Source organism: Rhinoraja longicauda, chromosome 17 (assembly GCF_053455715.1).
Source record: "Rhinoraja longicauda isolate Sanriku21f chromosome 17, sRhiLon1.1, whole genome shotgun sequence".
Lineage (NCBI taxonomy): Eukaryota > Metazoa > Chordata > Chondrichthyes > Rajiformes > Arhynchobatidae > Rhinoraja > Rhinoraja longicauda.
The window spans coordinates 15,424,767-15,447,485 of record NC_135969.1 but is presented as its reverse complement, the minus strand read 5'-3'; the positions used below and the strand labels follow the sequence as shown (position 1 = coordinate 15,447,485).

General features: G+C 41.7%; 2 protein-coding genes across 3 annotated transcripts in view; both read right to left on the bottom strand.

Annotated features, from left to right (window-relative positions):
- LOC144601781 (protein phosphatase 1M-like) overlaps positions 1-2,843 on the bottom strand; it is a 33,616-nt gene extending 30,773 nt beyond the window's left edge. The window contains exon 1 of the mRNA XM_078414196.1: positions 2,439-2,843. Within this exon, the coding sequence (XP_078270322.1) occupies positions 2,439-2,644 (206 nt within the window). The 5' untranslated portion in view covers positions 2,645-2,843. The remainder of the gene's footprint in view (positions 1-2,438) is intronic.
- Positions 2,844-12,892: 10,049 nt separating this feature from the next.
- Positions 12,893-22,719, bottom strand: part of twf2 (twinfilin actin binding protein 2) — a 92,193-nt gene continuing 82,366 nt past the window's right edge. For both annotated transcript variants that reach the window (XM_078414194.1, XM_078414195.1), the window contains 3 exons: positions 21,544-21,694; positions 20,271-20,392; positions 12,893-19,539 (listed from right to left, as the gene is read on the bottom strand). In XM_078414194.1, coding sequence (XP_078270320.1) covers positions 19,366-19,539; positions 20,271-20,392; positions 21,544-21,694 — 447 coding nt within the window. In that variant the 3' untranslated portion in view covers positions 12,893-19,365. The remainder of the gene's footprint in view (positions 19,540-20,270; positions 20,393-21,543; positions 21,695-22,719) is intronic.

Below are 22,719 nucleotides of genomic sequence, written 5' to 3'. Positions count from 1 at the left end.
CCCCCCCCAGCACTCTTACAGCTTTCTCTCCACTCCCCTTCCCCCTCCCCCCACTTCACGATTAATCTGATGAAGGGTCCCTAGCTAAAACATCACCTTTCGTTTAGTTTATTGCCACGTGTACCGAGGTAGGGTGAAAAGCTTTTTGTTGTGTGCAATCCAGTCAGCGGAAAGACTATACATGATTACAATCGTGCTGTGCATACATACAGGTTAAAGGGAATAACATATAGTGCCAGGTAAAGTCCAGTAAAGTCAGATTAAAGATAGTCAGTCTCCAAAGGCCTATCCATGTTGTCCAGAAAATGCTGTCCGAGCTGCTGACTTACTCCAGCATGTTGTGCCCCTTTGTGTAAACCAGCATCTGCCGTTCCAGGCTTCCAGCATCTCCCCTCTTACTTCCCTGTAACCCATCTGAATTACCCATCACCTCCCCTTGCTCACCCTGCCATCTGATTTCCCTGCCACTCACTTACACCAGTGCATAGTTTACAGTAACTGAGTATGTTTACAGTAACCGAGGAAGTTTACAGTAACCATCTGCAGTTCCTTATTTCTACAAAAATCTTTTAGTTACTTTCTTTTACTATGCATGCAGCCAACCTTATGAAGGAGCAAGTAGTGAATTATTGTACACAGTTGTTGACATCCCATGAGATAAAGTACAGACATTTCCCACTACAGGTCCACCACCGCGGCTTCCCCGGTACCCTTGGTTCCAGAGCCTTGCTGGATTATCCGTTTTGCCAGACCAACAAGAGGTCCCAGCCTTGGGGGTTGGGGGTTGGGGGTTGGGGGTTGGGGGTTGGGGGGGGGGGTGGAATACAGGCCCACAAGGTCGGCCGCGGAATTTGGCTATGGGAAAGGATCTGCCGGCTCCCACTGGGCCAGAGCTAAACACATTTCGGCAGTGATCTTTATAAATCAGCAGCAACACAAATTCTGTGGGATTCCTGGAGTTAATCAAACATCACTTTTTACTGATGGCCATGAAACGTCCAGGTTGTGCACCAATCTGGCCTGTATTTTGAATTCAGAACTTTTTGTTTTTTATCAGAAACCACTCCAAATGTGTTTTTTGGAATGGACACTATTTCTTCGTATACCATATAGGCAGTTCCTCTCCTCTCGTGTGTATTTCCAACTCTTCCCAAATATATCATATATTTCTCCAGCTGTTATTTTGTACGGCAAATCTTGTGCTGATTATCAAACATCTGGAATTTCCACCTTTATTCAAGTTAAGTTTTGGAATGGTGCAAGACCTTCAAAAGGCTACAGGACATTACTGAACAAACCCATTTTTCTTTTTGGTATCATTGATCAGTACGCACAACAGTAATTAATATTAACAAGTTAAAATGCTCACAATGCAAATACATTGCAACTGCATTTTAACTTGATAATATCAATTAACAGGTTAAAGTGTAATTATCACGCAGTTATGAACACATAAACCCGGCGGCTCTTGTATACGATCTCAGGAGGCAATTTCTAGAGCGGTGCTGGCTCGAAGGGCCTCCTCCTGCACCTATTTTCTATCTTTCTATACATTATGTACTTACTCTGGGATGATGCTCGTGTGTAGTGATAATTTACTGAATCGTATACAACAAAAAAATAATGTCACTGTAGTTCGGTATATGCAAGAAAAAAGAACCACTGAGACGCAAAGCAAAAGTCGATGCATCTCATATCTTGGAAACAAGGAACCGCAGATGTTGGTTATACACAAAAGGACAGATAATGGTTTCTACCGAAGATAGACACGAAGTGCTGGAGTAACTCAGGTCAGAAACGTTCACCTCTCCATGCTCTTCAGAGAAGCTGCCTGACCCGCTGAGTTACTCCAGCATTTCGTGTCTATCTTCGGTAGAAACCAGCATCTGTAGTTCCTTTTCTACACGCTCAAGTTTTCTTTATTTTTGAAAACACGAATAAAAGCCCAAGCTGAACCAAAACATTAAAATAAAAATCCACGCCTTGCCTTGCCTTGGGGCACACAACAGTCTGGTTGACTCTAAACCGTGGAAATCAGGGCAATGAAGACCGGTTAATGTAAACCCAGTCTTAATTGAGTTAATTGGGTGATTTAAACGTTAAAAAAAAGCTAAACGGCGCTCGCACTTTGTGAATAAATCAAAGCACAACAACAACGGCAATGGGAAGATTTGTGACTTTGCAACCGTTTGCGGTGATTATTGCGAGTTCCAATAACGGGGAGAGTGAAGAGGGCGGAGAGAATCGGGAAAGGGACGCTGTCGACATTCACTGGTGGTGTCTGAACTGTGGAGTATTTTTAAACTCTTGCTGCCTTTGTTTCGGATTTACAGCAGTTACCGTCTTTGTTTTTTGCTCCGAGCAACTGTGCAAAGTTTTAAAAGGAACGTTAAACACACACATTATATATACACAGAGATAGATGTTGTGCTGCTCACTCTGCATATCCCGTACTCCAGGGCAACCTCTTGTTCCTGGGAGGGCATACGACGGGTCTGGTCCTATGATCCGAGTTCAGGCTCGTTTCCCCCGGGCTCTGGTGCAGAAAGTGGGGTCTGCGGTGCACGTTCTCCGGCGGCTCCTCGCAGACAGGAGCAGGGCTTCTCTTCACCAACGGGCTCCGGCGCCTCAACCTCTTGAACATGCCGTCGCCGTGGTTCCCAGCGGCTGCGAGTGAACCGCAGTCTCGCCTTCCTTTCCCTCCAATCCCAGTTCAGGCTGGTGGGGCGAAGATAGAGAGGAAAGAACAAAAACAGAACAAAAACAGAACAAAATCGCTCCGGGGCTGAGTAACGCGTGCTCAACTGACCCGCAACATCAAGAGGAAGTTTCTGCGTCCCACTAGTGTTGATAACTAGTGTTGTTAAATCTGCAGTTACTGTGTTAACTTTGAACCTGCACCACGTAGACTGGCTGTCCAATTGCCAGAGTTGATCCAACTCAATAGACCAATGGACAAAGTTGAAGGAATAATCCTCTCCACAGTCATACTCAAATATATATATATTTTTTTTAGTATGACTGTGGAGAGGATATATATATATGTGTGTGTGTATATATATATATATATATATATATATATACATATACACACACACACATAAAAAACAGACAATAATGCAAAAAGGCAAAACCAATGCCCCCAAGTCTATATAGTCCAGAGCTTATTTGGAGGTTGTAGTGTTTAATAGCCTGATGGCTGTGAGGAAGAAGCTGCTGCTGAACCTGGATGTGTAGGAAGGAACTGCGGATGCTGGTTTAAACCGAAGATAGACACAAAAAGCTAGAGTAACTCAGCGGGAAAGGCAACGTCTTTGGAGAGAAGGAATGGGTGACGTGTCGGATCTGAACAAGGGTCTCGACCCGAAACGTCACCCATTCCTTCTCTCCAGAGGTGCTGCCTGTCCCGCTGAGTTACTCTAGCTTTTTGTATCTATCCTGAACCTGGATGTTAGTTTTTAGGCTCCCATATCTTGTTCCCAACTATTGAATTTGAATTAATTTGAAAACAAAACCAACCTATCTTAGGAAAAACATTCGCTCTGTGAAAATAAGTACAGGTCCCATTGATTACTGCGATTGGTGTTTCAGAAAGAAGTGGAATTTTTTTTTAAATCCAAAATTTCCCTTTGAAAATTAAGCAGATGGATTTGCATTTACTTTTGCATTCCTTCTGCTAAATATATTACTGCTACTTCAGTACATTTGCAGTCACCGTTGCAAGTGGTGCAACAGGTGGCAAGCTCCCAAACAATAGCACCACATCATAGAATCTCATACAGCAGGGAAATAGGTCCTTCCGCCCAACTCATCAATGCCAGCCTAGATGCCCCATCTAAACTAGCCCCATTGACCCAGATCCCTCTAAACCTTTCCTATCCATGTACCTGTCCAAATGTTTGTTAAATAATGTTATTGTATTGGCTTAACTACTTACACTGGCAACTCGTTCCATATACCCACCACCTTAATCGGGCTTTACCTTGCACTAAATCTTATTCCCATTATCCTGTATCTGTATATGGACGGTTTGATTGTAATCATGTGCAGTCTTTCTGCTGACTGGATCGCATGCAACCAAAAAGCTTTTCACTGTACCTTGGTGCACGTCACAGCTCTTAGGGCTTAGGGAATCAAGGGATAAGGGGAGAAAGCAGGTACTGATTTTGGATGATCAGTCATGATCATATTGAATGGCAGTGCTGGCTCAAATGGCCGAATGTCCTACTGCACCTATTTTCTAAACTAAACCTCTGTGGGAGAAATTTGCCCTTAGATTGCTATTAAACCTTTCCCCTCTCATCTTGAACCTATGGGTTCTAGTTCTTGATTCTTCTATCCTGGGAGAAAGACTATGTGCATTCACCATATCTATTCCTCTCATGATTTCATACAACTCTATATATCACCTCTTAGCCTCCTACGCCCTAGTCTGCCCAACCTCTTCGCAGGCCTTTGAGGCCTGACAACATCCTCAAAATTCTTCTCTGCACTCTTTCCAGCTTAATAACTGCACCTCGAGCTGGGTGATCAAAATAAACACAATATTCCAAGTGTCGTATAACTGTAGCATAATGTCCAAACATAATATACTGAATTCACCTGTTAAAGGTCAGCATACCAAAGGCATTCTTTACCACCCTATAATATATATATTCCTTTATTGTCCCACACCGGGGAAATTTGCAGTGTTACAGCAGCAGTGGATAGCAAGAGATCATTCATTATAAATAAAAATAAAGACAAGGATAAATTGTCATCAATTTACTGTGTTTTCCGTAACTGTTACTGTTGACTCGTCTGCTGGGAGCAGTTCTGGTTGTGCAGTCTCACAGCAGCGGGAAGGAAGGACCTCCGATATCTCTCCTTCACGCACTTTTAAAAATTTTAATTTTATTTTTATTATCAAAAATTATACTCAACTATTTAAAAACAATATTTACAATACAATAAGACAAAACATAACCCACCACCAGAATACTATACAAACAAATATACCAAATGAAACTATTATACAATTATATTACAATCCCCATCCAGGATGCATCCAATCCCCCGCGGTGCACAGCGGTCCCAGGAAATCCACCAGGGTGCCCGTGGACAGCGCATAGTCCCTCTCCAACACCACCCGGGCGCGGATGTATCCCCGGAAAAGGGTAGGCAGCTGGCTCGGGCAGAGCCCTCTTCCACCTGGCGCCTTGAGACGCGGATGGCCTGCTAGGCCAGGCATCCTTCACACACTTGGGGTGAAGGAGTCTGTCACTGAAGGAGCTATTCAGTGCAGTGACAGTGTCCTGCATGGAGTGGGAGTCATTGTCCAGCAGCGATGTTAACTTTGCCATCATCTTCCTCTCTCCCACCGCCTATACTGAGTCGAGGGGGCAACCCAGGACAGAGCCAGCTTTCCTGACCAGCTTGTCAAGTCTCTTCCCCTCCACTGCTGAGATGCTGCTGCTCCGGCAGACCACTCCATAGAAGATGGCTGATGCAACCACAGTATTGTAGTAGGTCCTTAGGAGTGCCCCCTGCACTCATTGATGTTTTTGGTCCATTGATGTTCAAGGCGAACTGCAGCAGATCCATTGATGGTCTCACCAGGGGGCAGAGATGGGCGAGGACCAGACGCTCCAGTGTCTTCATCAAGTGTGATGTCAGTGCCACCGGCCTGTAGCTGTTGAGTTCTTTCGGGTGCGGCATCTTTGGCCATGCAGGATGTCTACCTGCAACACCACTTTCAGCAAACTATGTAGTTGTACGCCTAGATACTTCAAATGCATGTATATCTATCGCTCAAAATCCTCTTCAGTAACTTTCCTCCCACAGATGTGAAGCTTACTGATCTACAGTTTTCAGGTTTCTTCTTTGCAGTCCTTAAACAGAGGCACAACATTAACCACCCTCCAGTCTTCCTGGCATCTCTCCCATATCTAATGATGATTCATTTATCTCAACTTGGATTCCTGCAATTTCTTCTCTAGCTTCCCACAGTGTCCTTAGATAAATGTTTTCAGGCCCGGGAGATTTATGTACTGTCATACATTTAAGGACATCCAGCACCTCCTCGACTGTAATAATGATCAGGTAATCTGCTTTAAAATAATTAAAGTGAAGGCTCCTCCAAACAGCAGAGCAACATTCACTTTTGCCTTGACTATCGTGCTCCAGCCTCAAAAGTTCATTAACTCAGAGGTAAGAATAGTACCCACTGGGTCATTGGTATATTAAGTTATCATTTGCTTCCAGCAAATAGTGGATTCTAAATTCAGTTTGGGCAGCCTACAACCCAGCGGTATGAATGTTGATTTCTCTAATTTCAAGTATCTCCAGGATTATTTTCCAACACCCTCTCCCACCCCCACACCCATCTTAATTGTCCTACTAGTTTGGGAACAGGTTTGGGAACAGCTCTGCCCAGGACAGGATGGCCCTGCAGAGAGTAGTGCGTTCGGCAGAACGCACCATGGGAACTACACTCGTCCCCCTGCAGGACCTATACATCAGGAGGTGCAGATCCAGAGCAAGCAAGATCATGAGGGACCCCTGCCACCCCAGCAACGGACTGTTCCTGATGCTACAGTCAGGCAAACGCCTCCACTGTCACGCTGTGAAAACGGAGAGGATGAGACGGAGCTTCTTCCCACAGGCCATCAGGACTGTCAACTTTTATAACCCCAGACTAATTTTTTGTCGACACTAATAGTAACTTATTAACTTTATTTATATGCTGTAACTGTAATTCTTTTTGTGCACAACCCGCAGGCATTGCCACTTTCATTTCACTGCACATCGTGTATGTGTGACAAATAAATTTGACTTGACTTGACTAGTTCCACTGTTCGCATCCTTGTAAATCTATCATTAGCAAATCTTCCCCAGCCAACTTGGCCCTTTGTTCTGCCCTTCTCTATCTTTCAATCTGAAGAGGGGTTCCGACCCCAAACATCCTTTTCTCTAGAAATGTTGCCTGACCCGCAAAGTTACTCCAGCTTTTGGTGTCCGCCTTTGATTCTAAATTGAAGAACTCTTGCGTATAAACACGCTTCTTCTTATATATTTTCCTGATTCTTTAGCCAATTACCACCCCCCCCCCATCCCCTCCCCCGCAGTTAGTTAGATACAAATTGCCTGTTATATGTGTTGGCTGTAATTCCCGACCGGTGGGCAAGAGGCTGCTAAGCCACCTTTGTATTTTTTCAATTTAAAACATTGTCTGATCATTTTCACAATATGGAGGTAGGAGTTGTCACTTATCCCGTTAGCCTGCTCCATCTTCTAATGGTTCCGTGACTACTTGTCTCTAGCAGATTCCCAATCTCTCCTCATATTACTCAATACCTTAGCATCTAAAAACGTACCTATGTCCTTCCGAAACACATTCAACAAATTGGCCTCTACTGCCCTCTATGGTGGTGAATTCCACCGGTTCACCAACCTCCCTTCCATTGACTCCATTTACACCTCACATTGCCTCGGCAAGGCCACCAACATAATCAAGGACGAGTCTCACTTCCAATTCTCCTCACTCCCATCAGGCAAGATGTACAGAAGTGTGAAAACACACACTTCCAGATTCAGGGACAATTTCTCCCTAGCTGTTATCAGGCAAGGAACACCTTGCAATACCTAGCACCACCAAGGAACACCTACCAACACCTAGAGAGCAGTCCTGAGCTACGGTCTACCTCATTGGAGATCCTTGGACTATCCTTGATCAGACTTTAATGGACTTTATCTTGCATGAAACATTACTCACGTTATTCCCTTTATGTTGTATCTGTACACTGTGGATGCCTGGATTGTAATCATGTATTGCCTTTCTGCTGACTGGTTAACACACATCAAAAGCTTTTCAATGTACCTCAGTACACTTGACAATAAACCAAACTCAACTAAACTCAAACTCACTCGGAAAATGTCAATACTTTCAATGTAATATATCTTAGAAGCCTAAACTTATTTACATCAGAACAATATGTTCAATTGCCATTTTGAGTCTGTCCTGCTATTCATCAGGGTCTTGGTTGACCTTCTCAACACCATTTCCAATACTATCACCATATCCCCTGATCCCTTTAATGTCTAGAAATATGTCTATTATTGAATGAGCTCAATGACTGAGTCTCCACAGCACCCCCAGAGAATTCTAAAGGTCCCCAACCCCTCCAAGTTGAGATTTTTTCCCTTCATATCATATCATATCATATCATATATCTACAGCCGGAAACAGGCCTTTTCGGCCCTCCAAGTCCGTGCCGCCCAGTGATCCCCGTACATTAACACTATCCTACACCCACTAGGGACAATTTTTACATTTACCCAGCCAATTAACCTACATACCTGTACGTCTTTGGAGTGTGGGAGGAAACCGAAGATCTCGGAGAAAACCCACGCAGGTCACGGGGAGAACGTACAAACTCCTTACAGTGCAGCACCCGTAGTCAGGATCGAACCTGAGTCTCCGGCGCTGCATTCGCTGTAAAGCAGCAACTCTACCGCTGCGCTACCGTGCCGCCCATCTTGGTCCTCAATGGTCCTCAATGGTTCACATTTTCAAATGCACCATTTTTAGAATTAGTCTAGGGAATTTTCCCTGCAGTCCCTCCATCTCCCCCGATCTGCTAGATTGCTCATTCTGGGTAAACATTGCCCTGCATTTAGTTTTTTAAGCCCTTTGAGAATTCTGTAAATTTTAATGAGACCTCATCTCATTCTTCTAAATCCCACAGGATACAATGCCAATCTACTTAATAAGTCCTCATAAAAAAACTTTTGGACAGGTTCATGGATAGGAGAGGTTTAGAACATAGAACAGGAAGAGGCCCTTCAGCCCACAATATCTGTGCTGACATGATGCCACAGCCAAATCTTATCTCCCTACACATAATTCATATCCCTCCATTCCCTGCATATCCATGTGCTTATTCAAAAGTCACTTAAATGCCACTATCTTTACCCTGTCTATGCCAAGGATATGGGTCAAACACGGGCAAATGGGACTAGCTTGGATGGGCATCTTGGTAAGCTGCAATGAGGTAGAATGAAAATCAGAAAATTTATCCCCAGCATATGAGAGGTCCGTTCAAAGGCCAAATCATTAATGTAGATCAAGGGTTCCCAACCTGGGGTAAATTTACTCCCAGGGGATAAACTTCACCTACCCAGGGGATAAATTTGTTGATTCTGGATTTGTACATATTGACTGACTGTTTTTTGGTTCTGGTATTTCTATCTGTTCATCATCAGTTGTTCATAAATAAGCGAAATAACATTGTTATATGCTATATTATTGTTATTTGAACTTAAAATAATAATGTTAAAAACAGTATTTTTAAATTTCCCCTTTGTCGGTTGCTTTATTATGATAGAAGTGTAAACTCAAATTACTGAACAAAACAGGGTGGGGGTAAATTTACTCTCGAAAAGTTGCCAAAGGGTAAACGGGACGAAAAAGGTTGGGAACCCCTGATGTAGATCGTAAAGAACTGGGACCCAAGCACCCATCCCTTTGGCTTCCCACTACGCACAGCCTGTCAACCTGACGAGTCTCCATTGAGTGCCTCTCTCTGGTTTCTGTCTGAGTGCAGCATTATCATCTTGAGTTTAATGTCAGCGATTCCCATTCTTCTTCCTTCTTTCTTCAAAGTTGAAATGTGAAAGTGAAATCAAGTGAAGGCTACTTTCAGGGGTCCTTCTCCCTTCAGCAGGTGACTCATAGCAGATAAGTGAATTGAAACCTTTGGCGAAAAACGAACAGCTGATTATCTCAGCAAATTGCTTCTGTAAGATGGCTCATTTTCACATTATATTCCACTCACTCATCACATTCAATATATTCTTCGCACCTCATATTCTGCTTGGGTAGCTTACAATCCCAACATTTTGAACACTGAATTCTCCAATTTCAGGAAACTTAACTTACAAACACACCGCCCCCTTTCTTCCCTGCACCCCACATGGTTGTGTGCGGATTTCTCTCTTTCCCCTTCCCCTAAAATTCCCTCCTCTGGCTTCACATTTCATGCCTCTTCTCTCCTTTTGTCCTCACACCTCTGTCCTTTGTCCAACCATCTCCAATCAATACTCTCATCTGTATCCAGTTGTCACTTGTCAGGCCTTGTCTGTCATGCCCTCTCCGCTCTTCCAGCGTTCTCCCTCCTGACTTCAATCAGTCTGAAGGGTCCTGCCCCAAAACATCGCCTATCCATGTTTTCCAGCGATGCTGCCTGACGCGGATTTATTCTGGCACTTTGTGACTTTTTTCACCTGATTGTTGAGGTTTTAAAGTATCTTTAAGATGGTACCTGTAATCACTGAAACAATTACAGTTGTTTATTTTCCGACATGTCCAAGAGCTTCATCTCCCGGCAAGCACGCCTGGCTTTGGAGGAATACAAGGCAAGTGTCCAGGCCCTTCAGAGCATCAGTTCATCCTGTATATCGGGTTTGAAAACTTGACTTCTCAACATAATCTTGTACGAAAGTGCAGAAACAAGAACTACAGAAGCTGCTTAATACACAAAAGGACACAAAGTGCTGGAGTAACCCAGTGCAGCATCCCTGGAGAACATAGATAGGTGACGTTTTGGGTTAAGACCCTTCTTCAGATGGATAGTGTGCAGCCTCAGGTAACATCAAGGTCAACTGAGCTTGTGCAGTGTTTAGATTGGCGCTGTTCCAGCTGCTGGTTAGCTTATTTTCCGTATCATTATTGTGCAGGTGGAAGAGGTTTACCTGCGATTTGCTTGAGAGGTGCAGTGTGCGCAGTGGGTGCTGTGTGCATGGTTTGAGAGTCCCAACAGAGCTGTACATTTGTTTGTTATCTCTACAACACTGCAACGCCCTCTTTACCCTTCCAAAGCCTGGCCACTCCAAACATTCAAACAGGCAGGACACAGGCTTCACTTTGCATATATTAGGGAAATCAATAGTTAAGGGTTTTAGTGTAGGAAACTAAGGTAAAAGATTAGCTATGATCCCAGTGTCGAAGTGAGTGTGAGTGTAAAATAATGGACTTTCCCATTACATTGAATCAGAACTCGTCATAAATCCTTTAAAATTGATGTAATACTTATCTATCCAATCATTTACTTTAGCATCTCTTTAAAGGGATAATCCCACATCTTGATTCTTTTAATATCAAGTATAATCTATTGATTACAGTCTAAAGTAAAGTCGGTGACTGAGCCACCATTGCCCTTTTGTGTAGAGATTTGCCAAGATTTACTGCACCCTCAGTGTAGAAATTTTCTCCCCATCTTAAGCATTCGCTTAATTCTATTTTGAAACTTTTTTGTTTTGCGTGTCAACATGTTTCTGCTCCTCATTCGGTATAGAAAAGGTCACTTCACGTTTTCCAGGTTTTTTCTTGTATCTTCTTCCACGAATCAAAATATTTGATTAATTTCTTAGCCAATTTTTTCCCCCCATCGTAATTTTTCCTGTCTCAGTTTGTAAGACTCACATTAACTTTTACTGATCTTTTCTATTTTATTGTTTTATGGAGAAGCTTTCATCCTTTTAGTTTATGGATTATTTACATTTTATTTTACTCTTACTTATCAATATCTTAGGTCCTCCTATACAGAATTCTGAAATGTTCAGTCTTCATACTTATGTTATGCTTTGCAACGTAATATGCCTTTTTCTTTGATCTAATACTATGTTTAACTTCCAATTCCCTACAACATAGCAACTGTTCAAGTAGAGAAAGTACAGCAAAAACCATACCTTCAATGCCCAGTCTGTTTGATTAGACAATGTTAGATGGGGCAAAGGGGGTGGGTAATTTAATTAGTTATTAGCATCCTTATATTATGGAGAGATTCCTTGAATTGCTATCAAGTGACCCCCAGTAGAAATGGTAATCACGCTAGATCTGGATCTGGTTCACCTGTGGTAACGCCAAGAGTGAGTGATGTGCCAACAACCCAATGTCTAGGCACAGGTATTAATAATGGCAACTGTAACAAGCATCCCGGAAATGCAATCCCATACACGAACCTTGGTCATAGAGTGATACAGTATGGAAACAGGCCCTTCAGCCCACCTTGACCACAACTTGCCCACACCAGCCAACATGTCCCAGTCAAACTAGTCCCACCTGCCCGCATTTGGTCCATATCCCTCCAAACCTGTCCTATTCATGTAAGGCTTTCTGAAGAGGTCTTGCATTATGTAGCACTTTTCTCATTCCACTCAAACCATCAAAAAGGACATTGTAGCTTACAGCCAATCATTGCAAAATGTTTAATAGACTTCCACAAGCACCAACATTGGAGTGCAAAGAAAAACATTGAAATTTCCAGTGATGATGTCAGTGTTCTTGGAAAATTGGTGAAACATAAAAGTGCAAATATCCAGAGTTGTTGACTGTTCTTTGCCAGCAATTCTCTGTTGCACCTCACAAGTTCACAAGTTATAGGAGTAGAATTAGGCCATTCGGCCTTTCGAGTCTACTCTGCCATTCATTCATGGCTGATCTCTGCCTCCTAATCCCATTTACCTGCCTTCTCCCCATAACCCTTGACACCCGTTCTAATCAAGAATTTGTCTCTCTCTGCCTTAAAAATATCCACTGACGGCCTCCACTGCCCTCTGTGGCAGTTTCACAGGTAAACTACCCTCTGACTAAAGAAGTCCCTCCTCACCTCCTTTAATTCTGAGGCTGACCTCTGGTCCTAGATTCTCCCACCAGTGGAAACATCCTTAATGAGGTCCCCCCTTAACCTTCTAAACTCCATCGAGTACAGGCCCCTGCTGTCAAACGCTCATCATATGCTAATCCACTCATTCCTGGAATCATTCTCGTAAATTGCTACCTGTGTAACCTACTGTGTTCCAAGTATGAAGATTGTGGAAACGTTTTTCCACTAAAATTAGCAGAGGAACTGAAAACTTGAAGCAACATTTATTGTACAAAGCATGAATTTGTGCAATTTTAATCAATATCGGTTATTCAAGGGGGAATCAATGGTTCGCATAGCACAGCCAGAGATAACTTTTCCTTTAAAGTTTACTGGTGTAAAAGGCAGACAGAAAAATCTTTTTTAGTTGAGGCAGACCAGAGCAACATCACAAAGCACTGAGCACCCTGCAGATAAATTACATAACAGCAACTGAAACAGGTACAGGTGGCCACACAACGCCATGGTAATACTTGTAAAACATTTTCAATTTGCTGCAAATGTTATGGAAGTAGGAGCAAATACTGTGCATTACTGTGAAGAGCAGCAGCTTACCATACACGAAGCAGTTTACTGTTCGATGTGACTGGAAGAATATTAAACAAGCCCTGTTTGAAAGGATATGAGAAACAGCCCAGTAGGTGGTCCATATGAACAGATCCGGAGACTTTAATGCATGATTGTGTGTGTGTGTGTGTGTGTGTGTGTGTGTGTAGGCTTGTGCAGTGCTTTTTTGTAGACAAAGAGGTGCTATAGATCGTAAGACAAGGAGCAGAATTAGGCCATTCGGCCCATTGAGTCTGCTCCACCATTCGATCATGGCTGATCTAGTTTTCCCTCTCAATCCCATTCTCCTGTCTTCTCCCCATCACCTTCTCCCCGTAACCAGTACGGATAACATTCCTTGCTGTTGGTGGTAATGGCGGATCATTCTCCTATACAATGTTTGAGCCGTGTTAAGGGCCTGACCACCTAAAGTTACTTAATAAATGTTATCTTTTAAACTGTAGTATATTTTGTAATGAAACTGATGTTAAAACCCTAAAATGTGAAAATCTTGTTTTTAAACTATCTAGAGGTACTGTACTGGTGAGTACTATCACATAAAAAGTACTAGGCTTATGTTACAACGATGAGTTGACTATTAAGTGGCCTTGGCAGTATTTTGCATTATAGTCAAGTCAAGTCAATTTTATTTGTATAGCACATTTAAACACAACCCACGTTGACCAAAGTGCTAAGACAAACTGGCTGAGAATAAGAGGGAAATCGAATTTTAAAAAGTCACAATTTTTTCTTTCAAGATAAAAATTAATTGCAAATGAAGATTATCATGCCAAATTAAGGAATTTAGCATTTAAATTTCATAAAATATTTATCTTAATGGTAATCTGATACAGATGATGCATAATAATGCTTAGCCTGTCAATAGTAATGACACTGTAATGCAGTAATCTAATTCAATGGATGGGTAGGTGGGAAATGATCAATTTATTTAATAGAGGTGTATAAAATCATGAGGGCAGAAATAAGGTATATTTTCCTGGGGTAGGGGAATCAAAACTAGAGAGTACAGGTTTAAGGTGTGAGGGAAAATATTTAAAGGAGACCTGTGGGGCAACTTCTTCTTGTGCCTATCCCAACCACTGTATCCTGCAGCTCATTCCATATATGCACCACATATATGGATCGAGGTGCCAGAGAAAGTGGTCGGGGCAGGTTGAAGAAGTTGCCCCACAGGTTCTTCTTAAATCTTTGGCCTCTCAAATTAAACCTGTACTTGCTAGTGGTGTGTATATGGAACGAGCTGCCAAATAAAGTGGTTATGGAGGGTCAATAACACCATTTAAACAACATTTGGACGAGTACATGGCAGGAATGGTTTAGAGGGATATAGGCCGCATGCGGGCTTAGATGCGAGGATTAGCTTAGATGGTCATCTTGGTCAGCATGGACGTGTGGGGACACAGGGCATGTTTCCATGTTGTATTACATTGTGACTCAGAGAATTAATACAAAGATAAAGATTACATTGCTCTAATTTTAAGTGTAACAAAGAATTAAATGTACATAGATAAAATCACAAAAAAGGCGTACCAGAGCCTCTACTTTCTTAGAGGTTTACAGAGATTCAGCATATCACCAAATAATCTTACAATCTCCTTCAGATGCACCGTCAAAAGCATCATGAACGACTGCATAATGGCCAGGTACGGCACTTCCAACACACAGCAACACAAGAGGCTGCAGAGAGTGGTGGACTCAGCCCAGTCCATCATGGGCACAGCCCTCCCCCAATGACGAAAGCATCTACATGAGGTGCTGCCTTAAGAAGGCAGCATCTATCATCCGGTATCCCCATCATCTGGGTCATACTCTCTTCTTCTTGCCACCATAAGGCATGAGGTAGGGAAGCCTAAAGTCCCACATCACCAGGTTCAGGAAGAACTCCATGAACCGACCTGCACAACCTGAATCCTGCCTCAGCAACAGAACACTATGGACCTCCTGCACTCCCATGAACTTGTTTTTCTAATTGAGATTTGAAGGTTTTTTTATTTTTACACTTGGAAGAATTTGTGTAAATTATTTCTCATTTTGTTTTGTGTTTTTTGAGTCTATGTGTCAGAGATGTTGCTGCGAGCAAGATTTTCATTGTACCTGTAGCTCACAGTCCCGTGCATATGACAATCAACTCAACTTGACTTGATCAATGATGTTCCGTTGAGATGACATGTTAATTTGATTTGGTAGGACAGTAAATGTCATGGAAACTACCAAACATAGCAAATGAATAAGCCATAAGAAGATAGCTCCTGAATAGTCCATTTTCAAAATCATACAGCACAGTTTTCTGTCAATTTCAGTAGAACTGTCCCCATCGTAATGTTCTTCACATTATGCCAATTAAATCACTGAGTTATCTGGTATAATTGTCAGAGAGTTATGTAGCATGGAAACAGACCTCCTCACTATCTATAAGAGGTGCTGTCTCAAAAAGCCAACATTTGCAGGTAATATCATATCATGCAGGTATTATCATAACATTTAAGAGACAACTGGGCAGGTGCGGATAGGCCAGATTTAGAGGGTTATGTGCCATGCACGCACAGGTGGGACTAGTGCAGAAGGGACATGTTGGTCGGCATGGGCAAGTTGGGCCAAAGGGCCTGTTTCCATGCTGTATGACTCCATCATCAAGGACACACAACACGCTGGCAACACTCTCATTTCACTCCTGCCATCAGGATGAAGACATAGGAGTCTGAAAACTGTACCGTCCAGTTCAGGAACTTCTTCTCAACAACCATCAGGCTATTGAACATTACAAACTCTAAATAAGCTCCGAGCTACAAACGGTCTGGGTTGCAACAGGGACTTAGGGCTTTCTTTTGCTTTTGCACTATATTGTGTTTTTTATTCACGGAACTTTTTCTTCTTTTTTTTGTTTGTTATATTATGCATTGAGTACTGTGTATATAAACCTGTCGTGCTGATGCTGCAAGAACGTCATTGTCCTGTTTTTCGGGGCACACGACAATAAAACATTCTTGACACATTTAAGGAAGAGGGAAGTCCGGAGGCAGATTTAGCTCCGGTAACAGATTTTTTTTTTCCTTAGTCTGAAACAGTTGCAGGCATCCTGAGTTTGGGAGTTAAAATTCAGGCTGAAGAAAGGCCATAGTTTCATGGTACATAGTTTCTGGTTCTATTGTTATATAAAAAAAGTCCCCCAAAAAATACATAGGCATACAACACCAAAGGAGGAAAACATAGAAAAATAGGTACAGGCGTAGGCTATTCAGCCCTTCGAGCCAGCACCACCATTCAATATGATCATGGCTGATCATCTAAAATCAGTACCCCATTCCTGCTTTTTCTCCATATCCCTTAATTCCTTTAGCCCTAAGAGCTAAATCTAACTCTCTCTTGAAAACATCCAGTGAAGTGGCCTCCACTGTCTTCTGTGACAGAGAATTTCACAGATTCACAACTCTCTGGGTGAAGAAGGTTTTCCTCATCTCAGTCCTAAATGGCCTACCCTTATTCTTAAACTGTGACCCCTGGTTCTGGACTCCCCTGACATCGGGAACAATTTTCCTGCATCTGGCCTGTCCAAATCTTTAAGAATTTTATATGTTTCTATAAGATTCCCTCTCATCTAAATTCCAGTGAATACAAGTCCAGTCGACCCATTCTTTCATCATATGTCAGTCCCGCCATCCCAGGAATTAACCTGCTGAACCTATGCTGCATTCCCTCAATAGCAATAATGTCCTTCCTCAAATTAGGAGACCAAAATTGCACACAATACTCCAGGAGTGGTCTCACCAGGGCTCTGTACAACTGCAGTAGGACCTCCTTGCTCCCAAACTCAAATCCTCTCGCAATGAAGGCCAACATGCCATTAGTTTTCTTCACTACCTGCTGTGCGTGCATGTTTACTTTCAGTGATTGATGTACAAGCACACACAGGTCTTGTTGCACCTCCCCTTTTCCTAATCTGACACCATTCAGATAATAATCTGCCTTCCTGTTCTTGCCACCAAAGTGAATAACCTCACATTTATCCACATTATACTGCATCTGCCAAGCATCTGTCCACTCACCCAACCTATCCAAGTCACCCTGCAGCCTCATAACATCCTCATCGCAGCTCACACTACCACTCAGCTTTGTGTAATCCGCAAATTTGGAGATGTCACATTTAATTCCTTTGTCTAAATCATTAATATATATTGTAAATAACTGGGGTTGAAGAGGGTCGTGGGGTGCTTTTCCATACGAAGAAGATATGGTGGGGATAGGGATGGATTACTGGCTGGAGTATAGTCAGCACAATTTTATTCAAAAAGAAAATATTTTATATTTAAAATGTTTATTTCTGCCATTCTATGTTTCCAACAAGAGCGGAAATGACACAAAACATTTATGTGGCATACCTCAAAGAATTAAGCATTCTTCTACCTTGTGAAGGTGTTGATCATTGTGAGATCCCTATCTTCAATGCCACTGATTGTATCCCAAACGTTAAGCAGAAATTTAAAGAATGAATTAAAGACTTACTTTGAGTCCTGGCCCAAAACGTTGCCTGTCCATTCTCTCCACAGATGGTGCCTGACCACTGAGTTACTCCAGCACCTTATGTTTAGCTGAAGATTTACTCTGTATGCACATACCTAAATAGATAGTCTGCCTTCAGCAATCATTAGACATTACAAATTTAAAAACTGATGTGATTTATACGTTAAAATTCATTTATTATCTTTCAGAAAGAATCAAAACTCTACACTGAAAGGAAATGCAAGTGAAAAGTGCCGCATTAAGCCTCCCTGATGCATACCTTGTCATAATTACCCAAATTCAGTTCTGGATTTACTTGAATCAGTTGTACCATGGTTTTAGTCCTACAGAAACTACAGCTGTAAACGCAGACACATGCTTTGTTTACAGCTTCACCAAAGCAAAGTGCATTGTGTAAATTAACTTACAGTACGGGAACCTACACTCCTTCAACAAAAACAAAACAAATTCTGAATCAGGAACCAGGTTTGAATCAGATTCAGGTGAACATTGTGATCCATTTTTTTACCTGTTCTCCTCACGTGGAGAACTCTAATTATATACAAAAGGTAAATAAAGTTGAGAAGCCAAACTGGCTTACATTGGGCACCTGTCCCTTCAAACATAAATCAGGAAGTCATGTTTCAAAATAACCAAAACTTACATGTACATCGAAGTTGAAGGGTAGTATAGAGCTGGGAACAGCTCAACAGGCAGACATTTATTTGAATGACATTTCTGGGGATGGTCTGTCTGCCATTTTCCACAGTTGATTATTATGATTATTTATTCCAACTCCCTCACCGTCTGTGGGAAGAGTATGTGGTTAATTCTCTCTGTGGTGAGTGTAAGGGTTTATGGATTCGTTCTGTGTCACTTTGGCGCAGGGATAAAATAGCAGATCCCCTGAAAGTACCACGGCAGTATATGCACTTTGGCCCTGAGTGGTCTTTCACTGGGCTGCACACCAACCGTGTAAAATCAGACAATGAATTCCCAGGACCTTTTCCTTAAGAATTAAAATCTGATAATGGCGCATAAAAATAGGTAATGCAATTTTGATAGCACTTCTGAATATGGATAGCATGTAGTGTTGGCAATTAAATAATTGCATTTTCTGCCCATATGTTGTCCTTCAAATTAAGTAATATGTTTTGATACTTTGGTCAAATCTTGAAAACATCACATTTAATTGTCTTTTATAGGAATCTGACAAGACTGCCAATTGCTCACCTTAGATTAGTGGTAATTGTAAAGCATTTGGTAGTGGATTGCCAACTGATCCTGATTCCAAGTGGGATAATAGACTGCTTGCCATCGCTACCATGTAAATCCAGCAGTAATTATACAGATGCTATAAAACACTGCTGATTATTTTCTGTTTTGTAGAATGATGACATGACAGTCATTGTACAGGTAAAAGAAAACTCTCCCAAAGATTCTGATAAAGCAGTCAGCAAACAAAGTTTTAAAACAATCAAAAAAAAGGTGCTTATTGCATTTTGGGAGAGAAAGGTTAAAGTTAAGAAGTTTAACTGATGTAAATTAATATTCTATTACAATTTTTTAATTTAGTGTTAGAATAGAAAGTTCAAAGTCCCTGATTCTTGACCGTGCTTTAAAAGTCCTCTCCATTTTCAGCCTCGCCAGCTCCTTTAATGATTCGTTTCTGTCCACGTTTCCCTGCTGGTCCTTTGGGCTTCGCAAAGGCTTGTTTGTAGGCATGTTGCTTTGGATGGACTTCTTCGTAAAGGAAGTCTGGCGTTAACTCTTCACCATTATCTATCTCAATCTGAAAAATAAGAATTATTCACTGATCCAAAAAACAATGGCACACTGAGAAAGTTTAAAATAAAAACAAAACGCACGTTGAACACCTTGGTTTCAAACGACAATGTGATATTGAGGTTCCAGTGGCAGGTAAAATCCACAATTGCTCATCTAAATGCTTTGCTTGGTGTAATACCAGGGTTATTAGATTAGGGGCGCAGCGGTAGACTTGCTGCCTTACAGGCCAGAGACCTCAATCCTGCTGCCATTACAGGCCAGAGGCTTCAATCCTGACCACTGGTGCTGTCTGTACAGAGCTTGTATGTTCTCCCTGTGACCGCGTGGGTTTTCCCCCGGGTGCTCTTGTTTCTTCCCACACTCCAAACACATATTGGTTTGTAAGTTAATTGGCTTCGGTAAAAAATTGTAAATTGTCCCAAGTGTATAGGATAGTGCTAGTGTACGGAGTGATCTCTGATCGGCGTGGACTCGGTGGGCCAAAGGGTCTGTCTCTATGCTGTATCTCTAAAGTCTAAAGTAAAGGTTAAATAAAAATTGTAGAACAACCCTTCTGAAATAGGCATCATTCTCACATTATTATCTATGGCTTATCTCAGCTCACCTGTTAGAGATCTCAATCGAGTGAACGGTGGGAAATAGAGTTGGACCCAAAAAGAGTGATGATCAGTCAGGGATCTTACAATTCAATACAGCCAATTGAATAGCTATTCACAGACACACAAAGGTGACTACCTTTTTGACGACTTTCAGTTGTAGTTGCTGTTCTACCACGTCCAATAGAGGACCCTTGCAGCTGGAATACAGCATTCGATCTTTAATACCACATTTGTACCCTGGCATGGAGTAGATAAATACTGTGGAAAGAAAAGTAATAATTCAGGACGTGGATGAGTTTGCAGCAGTTCCATGGCTAAACATCTGTGATTCACCTAATACTTATATTTATTCGACCCTAATTTTTATTCGACGCTCTCTTTGCATTTGTGAGACATACTTGCCAGAGCATCAGGAATAGAGAACAATTGCAGCCACTTTAACAGTAGACAAGTGACAGGAGAATTAACAGTATTAAAGAAAATGGGAAGTAATTTAACCTGTTCAGCAGTGAGGAGCACTGCCATTGCTTTAAATGTTTCAACATGTAACATTTGACCATAGTGGATCAGCAGTAATGTATATATCGAGCTGCTGCCTCAGTACCAGACTCAGGTTCGATCCTGACTACGGGTGCTATCTGCGTGAAGTTTGTACGTTCCCTCTGTGACCGTGTGGGTTTAATCCAGGTACACCAGTTTTCTCCCGCACTCCAAAGACATGCATGTTTGTAGGTTAATTGGCTTCGGTAAAAATTGTAAATTGCTCCTGGTGTGTAGGATGCAAAATTGGGATAACATAGAACTAGTACAGTTGATCGTTGGTCAGCGTGGACTTGGTGCGCCAAAGGGCTTTTTTCTGCGCTCTACCTGTAAACTAAATTTGGAGCTATTACAATAATTCACTTCCATTTTTCCATACACAATTAACTGTACAAAAACATTACTGGACATGAAATTAAAGTTGCAACAACGTTCAGAATTGGCGTTGTGATGTACAAAGTTAATCTTACTGACTAAGCATAGTGCAAATTGGGAGTGAAACAAGGAAATTTGCAACTAAAGACATGACATTTTTTTTCATATAAAGTATGACTGTAGCGATGATTTCATTTCCTGGTGCCTCTTTGAGGTGCACAGACCAGAAGAAAAATTCGGCTGAAAGCAGAACTCAACTGAATGAGGATTCAAATGCTATAATTAATTTTCCAAGTAAAAAGACGCAAAATAAAGCAAACTGCATTGAACTCTGGAGTACTTGTTAAACAGGAAAGAAGAGGGTGCAAAATACATCACATTATAATGCCTGAATGGTTTGTAAATGCTTCCATGAGAGGAGCTAAAATAAACAAGACGATAAAAATGAGCAAAACTCAATCTGGCTACATTCAGTTATAAACTTGTGAACTTACCGACAGATTCTATGTAGTCACCATCATGTGAGTGTTTGTAGAGGAAAAAATGATAGCGAGGAGCATTATTTGGGATCCTCTTTGGCAAGTCAAGAATGTCAGTGACATCAGTATGCACCAAGTTAATGGTTTCCTTCCCTATATCTAGTTTCTGAAGGATGAAATATAAAAAGCACTCAGTTTTGACATAAGCCAAAATGTGTGTAAATAAATAATTTATAGAAAAATGTCTTGTACAAAATACATCCGAGACAGAAAAATAAGCTTTTACCACCCCTAAATCATTGAACGATCAACAACAAAAAATAGGTCCTTTGGCTTATCGTGACAGTTACAGCTCTTTAGAAGAACAATCTTACTAATCCCAATTATATCGAGTAATATGAGCAGTTTTGGCCCCGATATCTCAGGAAGGATGTGCTGGTGTTGAAGAGGGTCCAGAGGAGGTTTATGAGAATGATCCCAGGGATGATTGAGTTAACATATGATAGCTTTGACGGCACTGGGCCTGTACTCGCTGGAGTTTAGAAGGATGAGGGGGGACCCCATTGCCACTTACCGAATAGTGAAAGCCCTGGATAGAGTGGGTGTGGAGAGGATGTTTCCACTAGTGGAGAGTCTAGGACCAGAGGCGACAGGCTCAGTATAAAAGGATGTACTTTGAGAAAGATGTGGAGGAATTTCTTTTGTTTGGGGGCGGTGAATCTGGGGAATTCATTGCCACAGAAGACTGTGGAGGTCAAGTCATTGGATATTTTTAAGGTGAAGATTGATAAATGTGTGATTAGTACGGGTGTCAGGAGTTATAGAGAGATGGCAGGAGAATGCAGTTGAGAGGGAAAGATAGATCAGCCATGATTGAATGTCAGAGTAGACTCGATGGGCCGAATGGCTTCATTTTGCTCCTATAACCTATGAACATGAATCCCACTGCCCGTTATTTTTCCAATGTCCTTGAAAAATCCCCAATTCACACCTATAAATGTGGTGTTTTGTTTTATTCTATCTGCCTGACTGAAAATGATTCAGGAGAGGAGATAATATTTTTTTGTTTAATGGTCAATTTATTTTTAAACATACAAACTATAACACAATGAGGAATGATTCTATGCCTTTGATTTTGCTCTGTTCACTTGCTCTATTCAATCACTGTCCAAGCATTTTAAAGTGTTTTTC